Genomic DNA, 19,998 nt, shown 5'->3' on the forward strand with positions numbered 1-19,998 from the left:
TTTTTAATTTCCATCACTGACCAAATGCTGGGACTCCTCCTATCATTCATCAGTAACTATATATGCTGATATCTTCTTCATTTGATCATACAGAGAATGAGAATCTTAATTTTAAGCCTATAGTTATTCTTTGTGCCACTAAGTCAATGGTGAGGGTTTCGGTATCCAGCATTAATAGTAAGGTGGGTAAGACTTTCATGAAGGTCAGTGGCTCTTAACCCATTTTTCAGGAGACCCAAATTAGAGCAATACAACTCTGCTTAGTTATTTACTATAGGGGGAGGACTTCCAACATAGATGCTATAGCCTCTGTGATATGTTTAAAATATTACATTTTTATAAAACAGTTTATCCGATAATAGGAAGTGCCCCAAGGCTAATTAGTGGTGCATATAAATGAAAGGCAAATGTTTTTAAAAGGGGAAAAACAGAAGGAAATCAAAGCGACAGAACATTAATGGGCAGATTTATCAAAGGTCGAATTTTGAATTCATGTGAATTTTTTTAACTCTCATAAATTCAGATATACTCACAATTCTAAGAAAGTCATTTATGAAAAAACTTGAACGTCTAAAACTCAAACGCATAATCCCAACCCTGAAACTTGAATTGAATTTGACTAAACTCGAATCGAGTTTTTTCTCAGAAAAAAACTCGATTGTCAGGAAGGATATTAACATCTTCAAATGGGTCACAGGACCGCTGCCATTGACTTCTACATGAACAGGATTTAGGTGGTTATAGTCTAATTCAAATTGATCCCAGGGTCAAAGTATGATGAATCTCGAATTTGAATTCGAGCCTGGATTATTCCCTACTCGAATTTTGTGAGTTTTGACCAAAAGTCCAACTCAAAAATTCGAATTTACAATTTGAACCTTAATAAATCTACCCCTAAGGCAAACAAGAAGAATCCTGCCTGAACCCCTCAGCTCTTTGTACCAAAATAAATAACATGGAATTTATTTCAAACATATGATTTAGCGTTACAAAGCAAAATGAAATTTAGGAATCTCATGACTGCATTACCAAGTATTCCCATCATAGGCCCGAAATAAAAATAGTAACCGATGTCACCTTAGAACCTGGTATCCTATTATTATAGATCAATGTTTCATTGATCCAGTGAGACTGGGTGAAATATATTGTATTAATATTAATATGCAGTAGTTTCAAGCAAAGTTTTGGCTTTTATTGTTTATGGCCAGGGAAAGGGCAACATTTGTTTTGGGGAGGCTACCTATAGGCAGCTTTTAACGTGAGAGGTTATAAAATATAAGGATATTATAAGTTACCGAGGAGTTTTATGACCATGTTTTTATACAGGGCATGAAACTCTGAGGTTACTTCTAATATCCTCATATTTTGCAACTGGGGGTACTTTATTTATTATAATACACAAATTTCAGCGAGTCGTGTGACAGAAATGACATCAGAACTCACCGTTTATAACTGATGACATCAGAACTCACCGTTTATAAGGATATAATTTACAAGATATTCATAGCATTTGTGTATTATAATAGTATATGCATATACAGTATATGTAGTAGTCAATCTCTTTCTAGTGAGGCTATGTCACCTATACCTTTGTGATTCTCCACCTGTGGTTACCATATTCAAATTATTAACCTTCCTATTCTACATTTTTTTGTGGCCTGCAGCTGAAAACAGTCAACCGTGCCATCAAACCCTTCTCTTTTTAGTTATATTCTCTATATTTGTGTTGCTGTTAACAGTGTGAGGTAACTGTGTCACATCATTTCATTGGAACAGGTGGATGCTGATGATGTCATAACTAAAGAAGAACAGATTTTGCTCTTGTTGAACGCCAAAGCATTGTGTGAGAAACTCCTGAGTTCTAGAGCATCCAAGGCTCATGGTAAGTACTGAGATTCTCTCCTACTGAATGACTCTGATTGAAACATGTACTATGTTTTAAAGGTTTATTTGTACATTTATTTTCCCCTTAATGCTCTTACCTATGTATGAGGTCATAAATGATTTTGTGTATAGAACAATTCTTGCTGGGAGCAGTGTAGTATAGTGATGTGTGAATCTGTTCTGTTAAGCTTTGCCAAAAAAAATTCACTAAACAGCCAAAAATTCGCAAAACGGCAAAAAAATTGCGAAACGCGTTGAAGTCAATGGGTGTCAAAAATTTTTTTCTCATCGACAATTTTGTCTTGCTGACTTTTTTTGTCCAAATGCATTAAAGTCAATAGACGCCAAAAAAATATTTTTACATATGCTACTTTTTTGTAACGCCAAATTTTTCACAAAAAAATTTGCAGGTGGTGAAGTACAGAAGTTTGCCGCAAATCCATGCCTGGAGAATAAATTCACTCATCACTAGTGTAGAACACATGTATGATCCCCCCACCCATTTATTTGTATCAGGGATTACAGATTCAGTAGTTGTTAGAGCTCAAAACTGTTACTTCAAGCAAAAGCCGACCAATCAACACGTTGATGTGACAAATGTGTGAATTCATTGGTTAGGAATTTTAATACATTTTGTAATTTGTTTTTAATTTTTTTAATGAATTCAGTTGAGTTTTTTATTGATCGTAATTTTTTTTTTTTAATCACTAACCAACTTGGATTAAATCTGCCGCATAGTGTGACATTGTCCTAACAGTGTGGCCTTCACACGTATAGTAACAATACATTTCTCTAATAACTCTATACATTTACAAAAATGTTTGGATAAATCCTTCAGCAATGGTATCCAAAGCAAAGGCTTTTCCATTGTTCATACACTACCAAAATGGGATGTTAAGGCGACCTTCACATCTGCACACATCTGCCATAGCTTAGATTGGACGACAAGGGGGCCTCTATGTTCATGATGTTACAGTGGAGAACAAAAGGAGAGCCACACTCTAGGTAACATCAAAAGCAAAATGATGAAAGCAATCTGATACCGTTCCATTAAACCAAATATACCTTTAGAAATGTAAAGAAGAAATCCTGTGCTATGCTTTGTGAATTCTGCACATGATTTTCATATATACATTTATTGCGATTTCTATAGCTTTTAGATCAACAAACCCACTGCATGTCTTTGTTTAACTCAGCCCAGGGATCACTAACCTGCCCAACATGCTGTTGAAGAACATCAGGTCCCAGCATCTTCTATTTTAAAGCAAATTTAAGATCAGAAAAATTCACATGAAGGTTCAGCCTTTGGAAAGGGTCCCTACTGAAAGTCCAACCTTTAATATTTCAGTCCCATGCTCTACCATAGGCAAGATAAGTTGTTTTTGACCTTGTACATGTTTGGACACAAAAATTTAAGTGATAAAAAAAATTCAACCTTCTGAAATGCAGAATGAAATCTTCAATTTCCTAAATGAATACTGTTGGCTTTTTTTTAACCTTTTACAGTTTTTGGCATCCGTATTATTGATGGGTGCCCAGTTGCCAAGTGTAGCTTAGCCAATGATTTATTTACTTATGGAATTATGTTTGTATTGCATCAAAAATTCCCTTTTTTATTCCCCATCCATACATTTAATTAGCTTTAGAAGTAGCTGTTTGGCACTGATGGCTACTTTCATAAATCCTTCACCAATGTTTTGGCCAATAAGGATATACACTATAAGTAGAATGGGTAATGCACTTATATTTATCTATATTGGGTCTCATCTGTTCTATTTGCCTGTTTGTCCCACTCCCAAGGCAAAGACTCATCCTGAATCTGTTGTTCTCTATTGTTTTGCGACCATCACTATTCATTTCTATATAATTAACAAGATGTGGCCCCAATATACTAAATTTAAGGGTCTATTTATCATGCTGTGTTAAAATTGGAGGAAAACATCACTAGTGATGTTACCAATAGCAACCAATAGGTTAAATAGGCCCCTTACTCTGTTTAGAAGATGCTCAGTTGACTAATACACTGTATAGATACGCAGTATCCAGTAGAGTTAAGTCTAAAGCAACTGGACTTTCTGAGTTTTCTTGAAAATGTTTCACCACTCATCCAAGCGGCTTCTTAAGTTCAAGCCACTCAGATGAGTGGTGAAATATTTTCAATGTTTCCAGTTGCTGTAGACTTAACTCTACTAGATACTGTATATCATGAGTCCCCAACCACCAGGCCATGGTCTCTGCTGGACCATGGGCTGTGCCGAACTGGGCCACCTCTGGTCCCGGCTACAGTCTATAATAGCTGCAAAGACAATCAAATGGCCCCAATTACCTACAATCCCAGCTCACCAGTGCTCCATTGTCATTACAACAGCTGTGTAAAGTCCAGGATCAAAATACTTTTTGGACAGTTTTTTTAGGTTAGCCTGAAATGCGCCCCTCCCGGTCCTTGTAGAAATGATTTTGCTTGAAATGCGCCCTTGGTGCAAAAAAAGGGGACCTCTGCTGTATATCATGAACTGGATGAAATAGAAGACACTATATAGATGATTCTTCAAACAGTGTTGGACCTATATAAGTCTGATAGTCAAAACCTACTTTGTTCTGCATGGTAGAACATGATCGGAGGAAAGATAATTACAGATCTGGTGGTCTTTAATTATCTTTCTTCCAATCAAGTTTAACCATGGCACACAAAAGAGAATCAGAAAAGATTAAAACTAACAGCTTTGATAAAACTGCGCTCTGCAGTTTTTGTGATTTTTGTTTTGTTTTCTTTTTCTATTATGCCCTGAATCGACCCAAATAGAGCTACAACATAAGCAAGATTCTATGACAAGCAAACATAAACCATAGTTTACATTTACTGTGTAGTTTATTGTGAGAGACTGAAGATGGGGTATAACCAGGAGTTGAGCTCCAAGTAGGTCACAACACACAACCCAAGAGAATTTGTTGGTTCTTTGAAGTCTACATCACAACATCTTCTCACTCATGTGTCATTTGTGTGTTTGTTACTCATAGACAACAAGACTGTTGATTTTGAAGATTTTCATTTATCCAGGTCATGGTACATCTAGTATAAGTTATTCTAAGACAACTGGACTTGCTGAGTAATCATTGAAGACATTTCACTACTCATCCGAGCAGCTTCTGAGCTTCAATGATTACGATTAGAATAACTTATACTAGATATAAGTAGCCAGGAACTTGCATGAAAGATTTGTGAGCTACTATCTTAGCTGTCTGGGAATTGTGCTAGATTCTAGCATAGATTCTCCATGACAATATATCACTCAAAATCAATTCAAAAAACACCTGTCTGACACTACCAGGCTTAAATTTTTCTGTTTTAAGTAAATAAACTAGATTTCCTACAATGGCATAAATTCTATTCTTCCCTTCGCATCCATTTTCTCTTATCACCCTAACTTTACACATGGTTTAATAGTGGCTCACAATATTTCTGATTATTTTTACTATTAAACATTTATGGCTCATGGAAAGTTTTAATCAATGAAACCTTTCCTATGAGAAATCTCTGTAGCAAAGTTCACAAAATTTGATGCGCGATGCCAATACTGGTTGTGTGTGTGTCTGGTATTCCTATTATCTCACCATTAGTGATGAATAATATTTTTCACCAGGTTTCTCTGCGTCCGTAGACTTCAATGAGTGAAAAAAATTGTCAAAAATTTGTCGCCCATTTTTTGACGTTTTGCGAAATTTCTGAGAAATGGGTCAGATTTGCCCATAACTACATCACCATTGATGTCTTAGGATAAAAACTAAACATGATTTTTGTTAAAATCTTTGAGAAATGATTCTTTAGATAAACTAGAAACTTTCAAAACACCAAATCGTGAAAGCCTCGCAATAAAATGCAGGAAAGCTGTAGTTTATTAAAAATGAGAGAAACGTGTTTTTAAAAAGGCTAACGCGTTTCATGCCATACTCAAAGGCTCATAAACTAGAAACTACTTCTGCCTTCTACCTCCCTATACTGTATACCCTTTTGGTTTTGCCTATAATTCAAATAATAGTAATCTGTATGTTGACCATTGTTTTTACACTAAACACTTGTTTAAAATGTCACATTTAATCACTTTTTAAATGTCAGCTACAATCCCCGACACATGCAAATAATTGCTTCTTAGAAAAACATGTCATCAACGTCATGATGTTAGCTCACTGGGCCCTTAATCCTATTAAATAAGACATTAGCAAAGATGTGAACACGAGGGAGAGACTTGCATTACAATTGCTGTTAAATCAAGTGTCCAAACCTATTTAGTGTTGTGTTAGAAATAAGCGGATTCCTTGAATAATTGTGTAGATGTTGTTTGCTTATATTTAATAAACACAGAAAATTGGAAGGTCCTTGAGGCACTGTGTGCACATGTCAGAGGTTGGGAATGTACAATGGGGTCGCAAGCTCATAAACAGGTATGGGATCCGTTATCCAGGAACCCGTTATCCAGAAAACTCTGAATTATGGAATGGCCATCTCCCATAGACTCCTTTTTATCTTAATAATCTAACATTTTTAAAAATCTTTCCTTTTCCTCCATATTGGAGGCAAAACCATTTAATGTTAAAATAATTTTCTAGTAGACTTAAGAGAAGATACAAATTACAGAAAGATCTGTTATCTAGAAACTCCCAGGTCCCGAACATTCTGGATAACAGGTCCCATACCTGTAATATGTTTGGCAGATTTGCTAATTTTCAAAATGTTCGAAATTGATTGCATTAGTTGTTACAGTCATTTTCGATAAGTCAAAAAAAACTGTAATAAAAAGATAGTTTGAAATTTGAAAAATCACCTCACGTCAAATGAATTTTTAAATTCTACTTTATTTTTTTCAATTTGTTTTCCATGAATTTTTTGATTTTGAAAATTTTAGATAAAAGTCAAATGAAAAAAAAATCACATTTTTATCTTTTTCCTGCAAAAATCTCAAATTATGGGAAAAAAATGTGATCTTGAATTTTAGTAAAAACAGCCCCATAGTGTCATCTGGAATTTAAAAGTTACAATGTTGTTGATGACTTCATACCCAGATATACACTTCACTTATGTTTGTTTTCTAACATTAAACACCACTGTTTTTGCGGTTTGCCCAAATGATCTAAAATATAATCTCTTGACTATTGACTGGACTGTTCCCGGGTAAATGTCATAATTATCATGTTTATATTTTCACTTAAGGTTTCAGTAAATGTTCAGCACTTTGAGCAGTGGTTCCGCTTGCCAGAAGCTCTGGATCCTAAATAAATCACCATTCATATTTTCTTAAGTAAAGATCTTTCATTTCCAAGTGTTAACATTTAGACAAGTATGTAAAAAAAATGTAAAGGGGGAGGAAAAAAATTATTTATTTATTTTTTATTGAGGATATGATTCAATCACCATTTCTCCAATAATTGAAAAAAGTGTTAATAATATTAAATACTTTAATTAAATTCAAATTTATAAAGTGGTGCAACTCAGTTATCATTGTTTGTTTTAAATTGTCTTCTACAACTATTATCTATACATCTTTTATGTATAAATATTATTGTAGGGATGTGAAAATTTAGACACTTTCCCTTACACTTTATTGACAGGCACATACCTAGTAATATGGGTCCTTACGGGGACCTTGTGCTCATGTAACCCCTGTAGTTCTCACAGTGGATGCTAGATGGCACTGTGGCATAGTATAAAAGGCTTGAAAACCATGTAGTCAGGAGCCATTGCTGCTGAACCTTTCCTCTGATAAGCAGCAGAGGTTAGGGGTGGTGGAACCCAGTCTGAGTATAGTAAAGTGATAGTTATGCCCTTTAATAGATCACTCTAGGAGTGATAGATAGGGTATGTAGTTGAGTGACCTCCACTGCAATTCCCTCTCTGTTTCTTGATCTTTTTATTCCCCCTTTCCATAATGTATCTCTTATTCCCCTTACATACAGTGTAGCTACTTCAATAGCAAAGAAGTCATCAAGTTCTTGCAGAGCAACTGTCCATTGCCCAGTCATTCCCATTAATGCACTAAATTGGGTAACATTTGTTCGTGTCCTTTTATTTTTTTTCTCCTCCTCAACCATTTGATCTTATTCTGTCTTATTCTTTTCACTTCTATATCTTAGACCTTCTCTCTAATTGCCTATCTATTTTCTAGCCTCCTTTTCTTGTTTTTCTTGCCATGTTTTTATTCCCCCTACTCCTCTATCTTATTTTTTTCCCTTCTATATATCTCTGACCTCCAATTGCCTCTCTGGTTTCTAGACCCTTTTCTTGTTCACCTTCCCATAATATATCTCTCCTACCCCTTGGATACAGTGCAGTTACTTTAGTAGTCAAGAAGCCATAAAGTTCTTGCAGGGCAACGTCCACTACCCAGTAATTCCCATTAATGACGATTGCTCTAATTTGGGTAACATTTGTTAGTGTCCTTTGCCTATCATCTTTTATTCTTCTTCTCAACCACTTGGTCTTACTCCTCATATCTCAGATCTCCTCTCCAATTGCCTCTCTATTTTCTAGACCAGGGCTGTCCAACTGGCAACCCCCTTTATGGGGCCTCCACATCAAAGTCTGCCTGCTGTGTCTGTTTACCATGTGTAAACTGTAAAAGGTATAACTACAGAGATTAACTGGCCCCTGCATTGTTTAAACCTCAAATTCACACTGTAATCTCCCCTGCATTGTTCACACCTGTGACACCTCTATTGTTTATATCCTAAATCCCTGTACTTTTCCACCTGAGACCCAGACTGAAACTGCCCACATACTTCACCTGTTCACACTTTATACAAAATGCTAATGAGGCCCTAGCACTGTGTCACTGTATGTAGTACATATTAGACTGGTCCTTATAGGTTTCCCTGTCTCCTGCTCTGTTCTGTCTTGCCTATGCTCCCTGTGTGTCATACTTTGCCTGCTCTTTGCACCCTGTGTTTGCCATACTCTGTCTGACCTGTGATCCCTATGGAACATAAGCCTGGTATTTGTTCTGGGGGTTTGTTAGCATTTGAAATTTATTGTTAGGGGCTCCTAAGGTTATTAATCATATGCTGGGGTACTGTATTATACACAGGGGAGGAGGAGGCGGAGGCATATGGATTTAAGGGTATGTCTTAATATGACTTAACTTTTTTCACATGAGTGACATCCCTGCCGGTGACGGGCCAAGGTAGTTTGGCACCCTAGGCAAGAGCTTCAATTAGCTCTTGCATTACTATTTACTGTCCTGCATTACTATTTACCTCCTTACCATGATGGGTTTTAAATAAAGAAAGCAAGAAAATGTACAACACTTTTTCATTTATATTACTGCCCCCGTACCAGCAAACCCAGCAGCCATCCATTATACTGCCCCCCATACCCTCATCAGCCATCCATCATACAGCCCTCCTGCAGCCATCATATTGCCCCCAATCCTTACCTGTGTCAGCAGCGGCCAAAAATAAATCTGATCACTTCATATTGCCCCCAAGTATTTATGTACCTGTGCCAGCGCCCAGCCCAGCAGCAACAGCAAATATATGGGCCCCAAATCTGTACGTGGCTGTGCCAGCAGGAAGCTTCACACTTTACAGTAATAGAAAGAAAGTCTTCAGTTCAGTGCAACTGTGCAAGGCTGAAACAAATTATTAAATAAACGCTTGAAAAAAAATGATGGCGTCCTAGACAGCCGCCTACTCTGCCTTCCCCTAGTTCTGGCCCTGATCCCTGCAGTGAGCACCAACCATCTGGTTTTTTGCTGTGCTATTAATGTGGACATGGTCTTGCTGTACCATGGGTGTGGTTTAAAGTGGGTGTGGTATAAAAACAGGGAGTGGCTAACACTGTATTCTATTATCGGCCCTCTGTACCATATAAGTTGGACAGCACATTTCTAGACCATTTTCTAGAAGACCATTTTTCTTGCAGTGTTTTTATTCCCCCTTCCCATGATGTATCATCAGTTTTGGATACAGTGTAGCTACTTCAGTAGTCAAGAAGTCATAATGTTCTTGCAGGGCTTTATCATTCCCAAGAATAATGATTGCTATAAATTTACCATGTAATGTACCATTATTTCCTAAATTGTTTATCATTTGTTTGTGTTCTTCTTCTATCATCTTCTACCCTTCTGTATCTCTGACCTCCACTCCAAATGTCTCTCTGTTTTCTGGAGCCTTTAAATGTTCCCCCCTTAAGTTAATGCATCTTTCATTCCCCTTGGATACAGTGCAGCTACTTCAGTAGTCAAGAATCCATAAAGTTCTTGCAGGGCAATTGCCCGAAGCCCAGTCAATCCTGATAATGATGAGCTTGATAATGTCTACCATTAGATCCTAGAGGGACAGTTACCTATAGCAACCAATAAGATGTTTGCTTTCAAACAGGTGACCAGTAAATTCTACCTGCTGATTGGTTGTTATGGGTTACTGCTCCTGGGCAAACTTAGTGCCATTTATTACATAACCCCCTAAACCTCTTAAATATTATATCAATTACTAATATTAATGGAATCAGGGGACATTTCTATGTAAATGTTTTTTTGATGTATGTTGATATTGAGCACCCCAGCCTTTAAAGTGATAGGATACTTTGATAAAGGTAATGCTGTTGGTTAAATCACTGATTAGACTCAAGGACCAGACCACAGGGTCCACTAATAGTGATGGGCGAATTTGCGCCGTTCCGCTTCGCTGAAAAATTCGCGAATTTCGCGCAAAATTCGCGAAACATTCGCGAAACGGCACCGGCGTCTCGTTTTTGACGCCGGCGTCCGTTTTTTCGGAAAATTTTTTTTTGACGCCGGCGAATTTTTGACGCGAAATTCGCCCATCACTACCCACTAACAGGTCTTCTGCTGAGCTGGTGCACCATGCCAGCTTTTGGTTTGTTGGTATCTAATTAATGTTATTGTGTTACATTCTCTTAGTACTTCACGGACATTTGTATTTTGCATCTGATCCATTAAGTAACTTGTTTGTATGTATCATCAGCTAGATTGCCTTAAAGGGATACTGTCATGGGAAAAAAAAAATTTTTCAAAATGAATCAGTTAATAGTGCTGCTCCAGCAGAATTCTGCACTGAAATCCTTTTCTCAAAAGAGCAAATAGATTTTTTTTATATTCAATTTTGAAATCTGACATGGGGCTAGACATATTGTCAATTTCCCAGCTGCCCCAAGTCATGTGACTTGTGCTCTGATAAACTTCAGTCACTCTTTACTGCTGTACTGCAAGTTGGCGTGATATCACCCCCTCCCTTTCCCCCCCAGCAGCCAAACAAAAGAACAATGGGAAGGTAACCAGATAGCAGCTCCCTAACACAAGATAACAGCTGCCTGGTAGATCTAAGAACAACACTCAATAGTAAAAACCCATGTCCCACTGAGACACATTCAGTTACATTGAGAAGGAAAAACAGCAGCCTGCCAGAAAGCATTTCTCTCCTAAAGTGCAGGCACAAGTCACATGACCAGGGGCAGCTGGGAAATTGACAAAATGTCTAGCCCCATTTCAGATTTCAAAATTGAATATAAAAAAATCTGTTTACTCTTTTGAGAAATGGATTTCAGTGCAGAATTCTGCTGGAGCAGCACTATTAACTGATTCATTTTGAAAAAAAAAATTTTTTCCATGACAGTATCCCTTTAACTCTCCGTGTATTGATCTGGACTGTAAATAATGATTCTTTTGTGTCTGTGCTCATGCTTGTTACTCACCGGCGCCTACATAGTTATCCAAGTTGACTGGAACCAAGTCCATTTAGATTATTCCAGTGACCGCCTTTGTATTTAAGATAGAGACACCATATTGACATTATTGTCCCTTTTTTTCATATGTACACGTCAGACGGATTATCCGCTAAATAATGCAAGGGCTCAGACAAAGAATAGCAAATTAGTATGAAATGGATTTTTTACTGGGAACAGAACTAACTCGGTGTTTCTTTAACACCAAATAAATAATGGAATTGCATGAATAAATAAAAAACACATTATTATAAGAGTCATAAATAAAACGTGTTCCAGTATTCAGCAATTGCATGATTGGTTTCTGGTCTACAGTCACTCAGGGTAGAACGGTCAAATTGCAATATTTCTGCCTACCATAAGTCTCCATGCGCGAGTTTTGTCCTAAATGAAGCAGAAATTTGCCGTAAATTATATCACATAGGTTATGTTGCTGGGTACAGATTAGAAAATCTTAGATATCTGGGGTTGTCTAAGAAGTATTTCTTCTTCTCACGGTTCTACAGTCCAGTCTTGGGGCTATTCTTCTCTACTCCAAGTCTTCCTGCAGCCGTCAATGATGACCAACCTGAGATATCGATGATACTGTACTTGGCTATATGTGCAGTTAACATGCTTAAAAAGCACTTGGTATACATTGTGGGGCACAATGGAAATTAAAAAGGCCCTGGGAGCTTCTTGCTGATCACCTCACCAAGAGGTCCCCTAGAGTTTGGGCACTACAGAATTTTTCCAATACTTTTCCTGAGAAGACCAAGAGTTATACAAGTAGTACCAGGACTGGTGGGTTTTTTGAAGAATAGGAGCACCAACCTGAGTCAACAGGTTGGCAAGTGGAATTTATAGGGATGCTGTAGAACATGACACCCCCTAGTGATTTTAACTTTTCTTCAATCTAAAACCCAGATAAAAGGTGATTCCATTGTCTTTGTTTTCAAGAACATAGAAAGGACTGTTTCGTTTTTCCAGCAAAGAGGTAAGGAAATTTGCAGTGACTAGAGGCACAGTTGTCGCATGATGCTCCCTACAATATTCCCCAGGCCGATGCAATTTTCAGCAAAGAAGAGCATTGGCCAGGGTCTGAGAGTAAGCCTTTCCTTGTCCTTTAAAATAAATGGTTACTGTCCTGTTTCCCACTGCCAGTAACCCTAGTATATTTAAGTTAGACCCCAACATACCTTGCTCATAGCCTATACAGAGAGATATCATAAAACTATGGCGGCATAGGTATTCCCTGTACTAAGCACAATTCAGCAGGAACAGTCCCTAAGTTTGCTCATAGTCTGTACAGAGAGATATCATAAAACTATTGCGGCATAGGTATTCCCTGTACTAAGCACAATTCAGCAGGAACAGTCCCCTAAGTTTGCTCATAGTCTGTACAGAGAGATCCCATAAAACTATGGCAGCATAGGTATTCCCCTGTACTAAGCACAATTCAGCAGGAACAGCCCCTAAGTTTGCTCATAGCCTATACAGAGAGATATCATAAAACTATGGCGGCATAGGTATTCCCTGTACTAAGCACAATTCAGCAGGAACAGTCCCCTAAGTTTGCTCATAGTCTGTACATAGAGATCCCATAAAACTATGGCAGCATAGGTATTCCCTGTACTAAGCACAATTCAGCAGGAACAGTCCCCTAAGTTTGCTCATAGTCTGTACAGAGAGATCCCATAAAACTATGGCAGCATAGGTATTCCCTGTACTAAGCACAATTCAGCAGGAACAGTCCCCTAAGTTTGCTCATAGTCTGTACAGAGAGATCCCATAAAACTATGGCAGCATAGGTATTCCTCTGTACTAAGCACAATTCAGCAGAAAAAGTTGAGGGAATAGTAGATTTATAAGTAAATATTTGTACTTTATAAGCTCAGCTCAAGGACTAAATGAGGTCTCTGGCTCTGCCATTTCACCATGACTAAATTAGATTTACAGAAGGGAATATTTAACATTCATTATCACTAAGCTTCCAGTAACGACTGTCCCATGGAGAATATGTTCGGCTGACTTATAAAGCCATATTTGTTCCCCTGCCGGTGAACTTGGAATTCCCTAACTAAAAATCCATCGTGAAGAATCCGGCAGAGTTAATAATAGGAAGGGAGGGGGGGGCTTCGAAAATATTTATACAGGGGAATGGGGAAATATTTCATTGCCGGTTTAATGGGAAACATTTACTTTATGTGAAAGGAAAATGGAAATAGGGAACGTCTATGCCGGAGCCGTCTTGACATTGAAAGTTTCCATTTTTTGCGGAGACAACAAACATTCAGCTGTTAGATAATTCAGTGAGGTCTCTGATACTGTATATACACCTGTGACTCTCATCAAATATTCATACCTTTCCCTGCTCTCTTATTAAAAAAAATGTAAAACAAAATAAGAAAATACATTGTTTTCCATATACAGTGCAGAATTATATATAATGAAATGCTGCTTTTGCCATGTACCTACTCTGACATTGTGACATTGAAAAGTAATGATCTCTTGCACAGGCCCGGAACTACAGCCACTGGTGCTTTTCTCGGGAGCAGTAAAATAGGGGGCACAATTGGAGGGGGAGTGGGGGTCCATGGAGGATTAGTAGCAGAAGATTATGTTGGCCAACTGCCAGTGAGGAGTTGGAGTGCAGGCTGACCCTAGGGCTTAAGTGCTGAGCAGGCAGGGTGGTGGGCCAAGTAATGCTCGGGACCTGGGGTTTTCCAGATAATGGATCTTTCCTTAATTTGGATATTCATACCTTAAGTCTACTAGAAAATCATGTAAATATTAAATGAACCCAATAGGCTGGTTCTGCTTCCAATAAGGATTAATTATATCCTAGTTGGGATCAAGTACAAGCTACTGTTTTAGGGCTGAACTTTAGGGCATGCGACGAGACGGATGCGCCGAATATAAGCAAAGTAATAGAAATGTCGGACCTTGTCAATGAGTGTATCCGACTGTCAGATGCGAAACGCCGCACGTTGTGTCGTGTCATGTCGGGTACACGCATCGACAAGGTCCGACATTTCTATTACTTTCCTTATATTGCGCGTGTCTGTCTCGTCGCATGCGCTTCCGCTCAGTGTGTCGGATCGGACCAGCTCGCACCGTGGAGTTCAGCCCTTATATTACGGAGTAAAAGGAAATTATTTTAAAAAAAATGGATTATTTGGCTAAAATGGAGTCTATCGAAGACAGCCATTCTGTCATTTGGTGCTTTCTGGATAATGGGTTTCCGGATAATGGATCCCATACCTATATATATGTGTGTGTGTATCCTATGTGACACACCTTGATTAGATCAGAAATCAGCATAACATTTCCCCAGAAATTTCCCCTCCTTTAAGATCGTAAGCTCTTGCAACCAATGTCTTCTAATTTGAGAAAAATTAAGATGATGACCAGTTTGCAGCAAACTGAGCCATTGTGGGCATTTTATTTTAAAAAAGTGTGTCAAAAATTACTCTTTGCCTTGTCTGTCAAAGAACAGGGCATTTCCCAGCAAGAACAGAAAAATATTTCCAACAGTTCGGTATTATTTTGGGTTTATTCTTTGTAGAATTAGAAATATAGTAACCTAATGTGACCCAACCCGCTCTACTGTCCTGTTAATATCCCTCTTCCCCATGATATCTGTATCTGACCAGAGTCCCATGTTATCGGATTGGGTGTTGTTGAGACTTTTAGACTGGTTTATCTGATGTTTCCAAGCCTAATGCCACATAAAGCTGCCAACTCATGAACCCACCTTCCTTCTGATTGTTGGTCACCTGTTTACTTTAGAAACTCCATAAAAAACATTCTTGCTTTTTGGGATGGAAAGACCACAGCTTTTCTACAAAATGTCACCAGATGGACACGTTAGAAAGAGTTCGAACTTCACCCAACTCCCAGGATGCACCCGAAGAGCTCCAATAAAAACAGTTCTTGCTGGATTGAAGCCACCTTAGTACTGGGTCTTGGGCCCTGCCTTACAAGTAGTGATGGGCGAATTTGGCCCGTTTCGCTTTGCTTAAAAAATCGAGAATTTCCCGCTAATTTTTTGGATGCCGGCATCCATTTTTTTGACGCGGCAGGTGAATTGCGGGAATTAACAGCGAATTTGAGCCTGGCGAATAAATTCGGCCATCACTACTTACAAGCATTCTTCTGAAAAGCTGTGAGAAGTAATAAGAACCTATACACTAGTGTGACAGTAACAAAAGGGAAAACAAAAAGAAAATCTCTTTCTGATGCTCTGCTCTGTGCACCTCCTCCTCGTAACACCATCATCCAGCCATCAGCTTCCTCGCTCCTAGCAAAGCATAAAGTGGACGTAATTTATTCCCCATTAGAACCTGATGTGTTTGTTTGAGAAGAAAATATTGTATTGTTACATTTCTATAGCCAGAGATTCTCCAGTTGGTGATTCATGGAGAATAAAGTAGTATTGGCTTCATTTATTTCTATTTTATTGTCCGTGCAGCCTCTGCTAGGTGCCCTTGGAGGGGTGAGGTCCATTTGTTGTCAGAGTTATTGGGAATTTCTCATATTGTATTGTCTGGGGGGGAGGAGATGGAATGTATCAGTCACTGGATCCTGCTGTACCCAGACGGAGCTCTGAAGAGCATACAAATGGAAAACAATAAAATATCATGCCAAGTCATAAAAGTGAGGTTTATCTCTGGTGTATTAGAATAGAAGACCTTTCAAGCTTGGGTTTACTGCTCTGTGATTCGGGCACTAAATTTAGATGTTATCTCTACAGGAAAGGATTTATTGTTATTGTTAGTCAAGCGTGTGCATCTACAGCTGCCGGGAACTACATGTCCCAGAATTCTTTTTAGCTGCTGGGAGTTGTTGCTCAAGACAATTGGTGACCCTTAAGTTTTCTCTGGTTTAAAAGGAAATTATCATCAGGGCTGAACTTGGACATGGGAAAGAGACCCGTGACCTCCAACCATTGCAGATGTAAAGATCAACAGAATGTAGGCCACACCAACTAATATTGATGTATTTTGGTAAGCTCCTTCCCATCCAGGTTTGTGATTTAGGGTTGTCCTTTGCAATTAGACTCTATTTGGAAGTATAAGAGTTGGGCAAGAAAATGTCCTTCCACATTGTGCTAATTATACATCCATGCATAATGTTTTAATTATACATCCATGCAATGGGTGTGGCTTACATTGGCAATTCCACCAATTAGATCTGGTGTCAAGATACTTTTAACCATTTAGTATGTTTGCAGTTCTTTTCTAAACTAACACTAATTTGGCTCATTGACGTGTTTATAAGACATCAATCAAGCCCAGTTATGCCCTCATTTGCCTTTAGAACAACAAAGAAGTTAAAGGCAGCATTGGAATGGTTGGACTGGCGTCCATAAAGGATGCCGTTTCAGGGGACCACAAACCCCCTCTGCCTCAGGGCCCCCTTCCCCAACTGCAACCTTCCTCCATTCCCCACCTTAGCATATCTTGTTGCAGCCTTGATCAGGGCTTGGTGGAGGTAAGAGTGCAGTGCCCAGAGTGGGGAGCAGGTCCTGTGTTGGTGGGATCCACAAGGGCCAGGGCCTACCGGGTTTTTTCCTGGTGTCCTACCAATCCAGTTCGACCCTGGTTGAAGGACATTGAAGAAGTCCTGATTGAAACAAATAATTTACCTTGGGGTTAGAGGGGCTCCTAACAGATTTAGCATTTTCTTGTCAAAACCCATTGTAGTCAAGTCCAACAAGTGTCCAGTAAGTGCAAAAGAAAAGGTTTTTAATAATGTGCCAACTGCAGAATGGATGGGTACTCATCTGATCTGAGTGTTTTAAGACAGTGGCAACTGCAGTGCTCTAGAAAGATATGTAGAAGGACTGGAAGAAACCTTAGCAGATTGGAATACATGTAGGTATAGTAACCTTAAGGGTCATGGCTCTCTAAACAAGTCACTTGCAGCTCCCAAGCCTCTTGGTCTTTGACTAAAGAGAGCTAATTGAGTATTTAGATTCTGGATCTTTTCCAGGACCCTCCAATGTTTAGCCATGTATAGCCATGTTTATTTAGGGTTAGCAGTTTATTTCTATGTTGTGTCTCTATATTATACACAATATTATATGTCTCTGGGACGCAGTCAAGTCCTTAAGGAAGTGATTGGCTTAGTGTAGTCTCTGTAAACTGCACCCACCAAGAAAAACAAACTATTTTTCTATCTTCTGCCTAAAGGAAGATGCAGAGTAGAGATTTCAAACTGGGGACCAATGGGACTGCATAGGGATGTTTTAACTTATATTGTGAGGAATAGATGGACAGACACCATAGATAGAGAAGATGTGGATTGATCCTTATTATCATGTCATCCTTTATACTTATCCACTGCAGCCTTCAGACATCTGAATCTTATATTCCCAGGATATTGTCTCCTGGGCCCCTTCTGCAGCTGTTGAGCACTGTTTTGTGTTAAGTTGTCAGCATAGATTTCCGTTCTGTTATTCTCATCATATCTGAGACACCTCACTAGCAGTTCCTTTCTAATGGTCCAAATATTCCCCTTTACCCCATGGCCGGCATCACCTTGTATGTATGGGAACCCACAAGCTCACAGTTGTTTAGATGACAGAGCTTTGTAGGGTTGAAAATTCAGTGGTGTAACTTGGGGTATCTTTCCTCACCTTGACCCCAGGTCTCCTCCCTACCCTAGCCAGGAAGCTCGTAGTCCCTCCAATGTGAAATTGGCCAACGTTTCATAATAAAATAGTCCACACTTACCCAAGAGTGCCCAGTACCACCTGATACGACAAGCACATGCTGGATTCCCAAACAATGTTCCGCTGGTTATATCTTTCTATTCAGACGTGGCTGGTGGGCTGAATGTCATCATTCAATGGAATTCTTATCATTCCCTGATGGTACTGGTAATATTGCCGCTAGGATAATGTCGTTAGAGGAGCAGCGTGGGAGTTATATGTAAAGGCCAAGCAGATAATTACCTGATCTCTCTTGTTTGGCTCGTTCTGGTTTCAGTGCTTTTAATGACAACATTTATATTCGATACTGTTCCCGGTGTCAGTCTCACGTCCTTTCTTTTATCATCCATCTCTACTCGATCTATATAATTTATTTGTTTACTACAAGGCATTCATTATAGCAAGTATATCTGTCCCTCCCAGTGTCGGACTGGGACAACAGGGTCCTATCAAAAAACCTTAAACCAGAGGCCACTCTCAGTACTATTGTTCTTCCTCTCCTCACTCAAACTCTATTCTCCTTGTCTCTTTTCTTTACATACTATAATATATTATTCCATCTATTTAGCCTCTTTGGTCTCATTGAAATAGGCCCTCAGCATGAGGGCCCACTGACACCTGGGCCAATAGAAATCTGGCTTTCGAACACCCTTGTAGAAGATAATTACAATGCTGTCTGGTGCACAATGGTAGAGGTCCTTGCTCAGCTCTGTGTGCCTCTAGATTGTTTTACTTCCCCACCGGGAGTCCGACATTGGTCAGCAGGTTATATGGGGCCCTATATGGCTGAATATTTGGCTGCATTGGAGTGTTGATATGGACCTCTCCAGTGGGTCTCCATAGGCAGCTCCATATTTGTCCTAATGAAATGCCCAGAGAGCGTCAGATAAGTGCTCTGCATGTTACAGGGTGCATGGAGCCAGCTAATACAGGTAATTACACATTAGATCAGCATGAAACCCGGTTCCATTTACATCTGCTTCTTCCCATGACCTGGATAATTACAGAAGTCTTACAGGAAACATCATTTAAAGGACAGTGCCATTAACTAACAGGCAATTAGCATGTCCAGATTCAGAATGTAAGGCAAGCATAAGTGATGTGCAGAAAAAACCTGCATCCAACCCTAACCTGCCAGACCCTTAGCTGCAAAATGTTGCCATTGTAGGACCTGTACCCAGTCCTTACCCAGGTCTATCTGTGCACCTGTATGTGTGCGCCTCTGGTTTCAAAACATGAGAACTGTGGAAAAGTATATTTCCCCAGTCTGATCCACACCCAACCCTAACCCACAATGGCAGGCCAAAGTTCAACCTAAACCTGCTCAACTGGAGGTCAACCCATGGATCACTGCAGGTTTTGGGTCAACACACTCATCACTAGCAATGTGCTACAGTGGGGAGTAAGTATAGAAGCACCCTGCTATAGGCAGCTTATACCTGTATTCCAACCCTCGCCTTGTCTAGCTTTTTATTTAAAAGGGTTTTAAACCCTGGGATACCCTATCAGAGGCTGGTATTGGCCAGGCTTTTGTTTGGGTATTTTAAATTGAATAGCCCAGTTAAGAATGGACACGTGGAAACCTTATACACAGAAATTACCAAATAATTTATGTTCTGGTCATTTACCCCCTTCCCTAGGGTGACACAAGAGATACAAGTAGGGTTGTCACTCGTACATAACC

General features: G+C 39.1%; 1 protein-coding gene across 1 annotated transcript in view; it reads left to right on the forward strand.

Moving 5' to 3' along the window:
* pth1r.S (parathyroid hormone 1 receptor S homeolog) overlaps positions 1 to 19,998 on the forward strand; it is a 186,983-nt gene that overhangs the window by 94,013 nt on the left and 72,972 nt on the right. Inside the window, exon 2 of the mRNA XM_018268968.2 lies at positions 1,777 to 1,882. Within this exon, the coding sequence (XP_018124457.1) occupies positions 1,777 to 1,882 (106 nt within the window). The remainder of the gene's footprint in view (positions 1 to 1,776; positions 1,883 to 19,998) is intronic.

The sequence above is a fragment of the Xenopus laevis genome, chromosome 6S, assembly GCF_017654675.1.
Source record: "Xenopus laevis strain J_2021 chromosome 6S, Xenopus_laevis_v10.1, whole genome shotgun sequence".
Taxonomy (NCBI): domain Eukaryota; kingdom Metazoa; phylum Chordata; class Amphibia; order Anura; family Pipidae; genus Xenopus; species Xenopus laevis.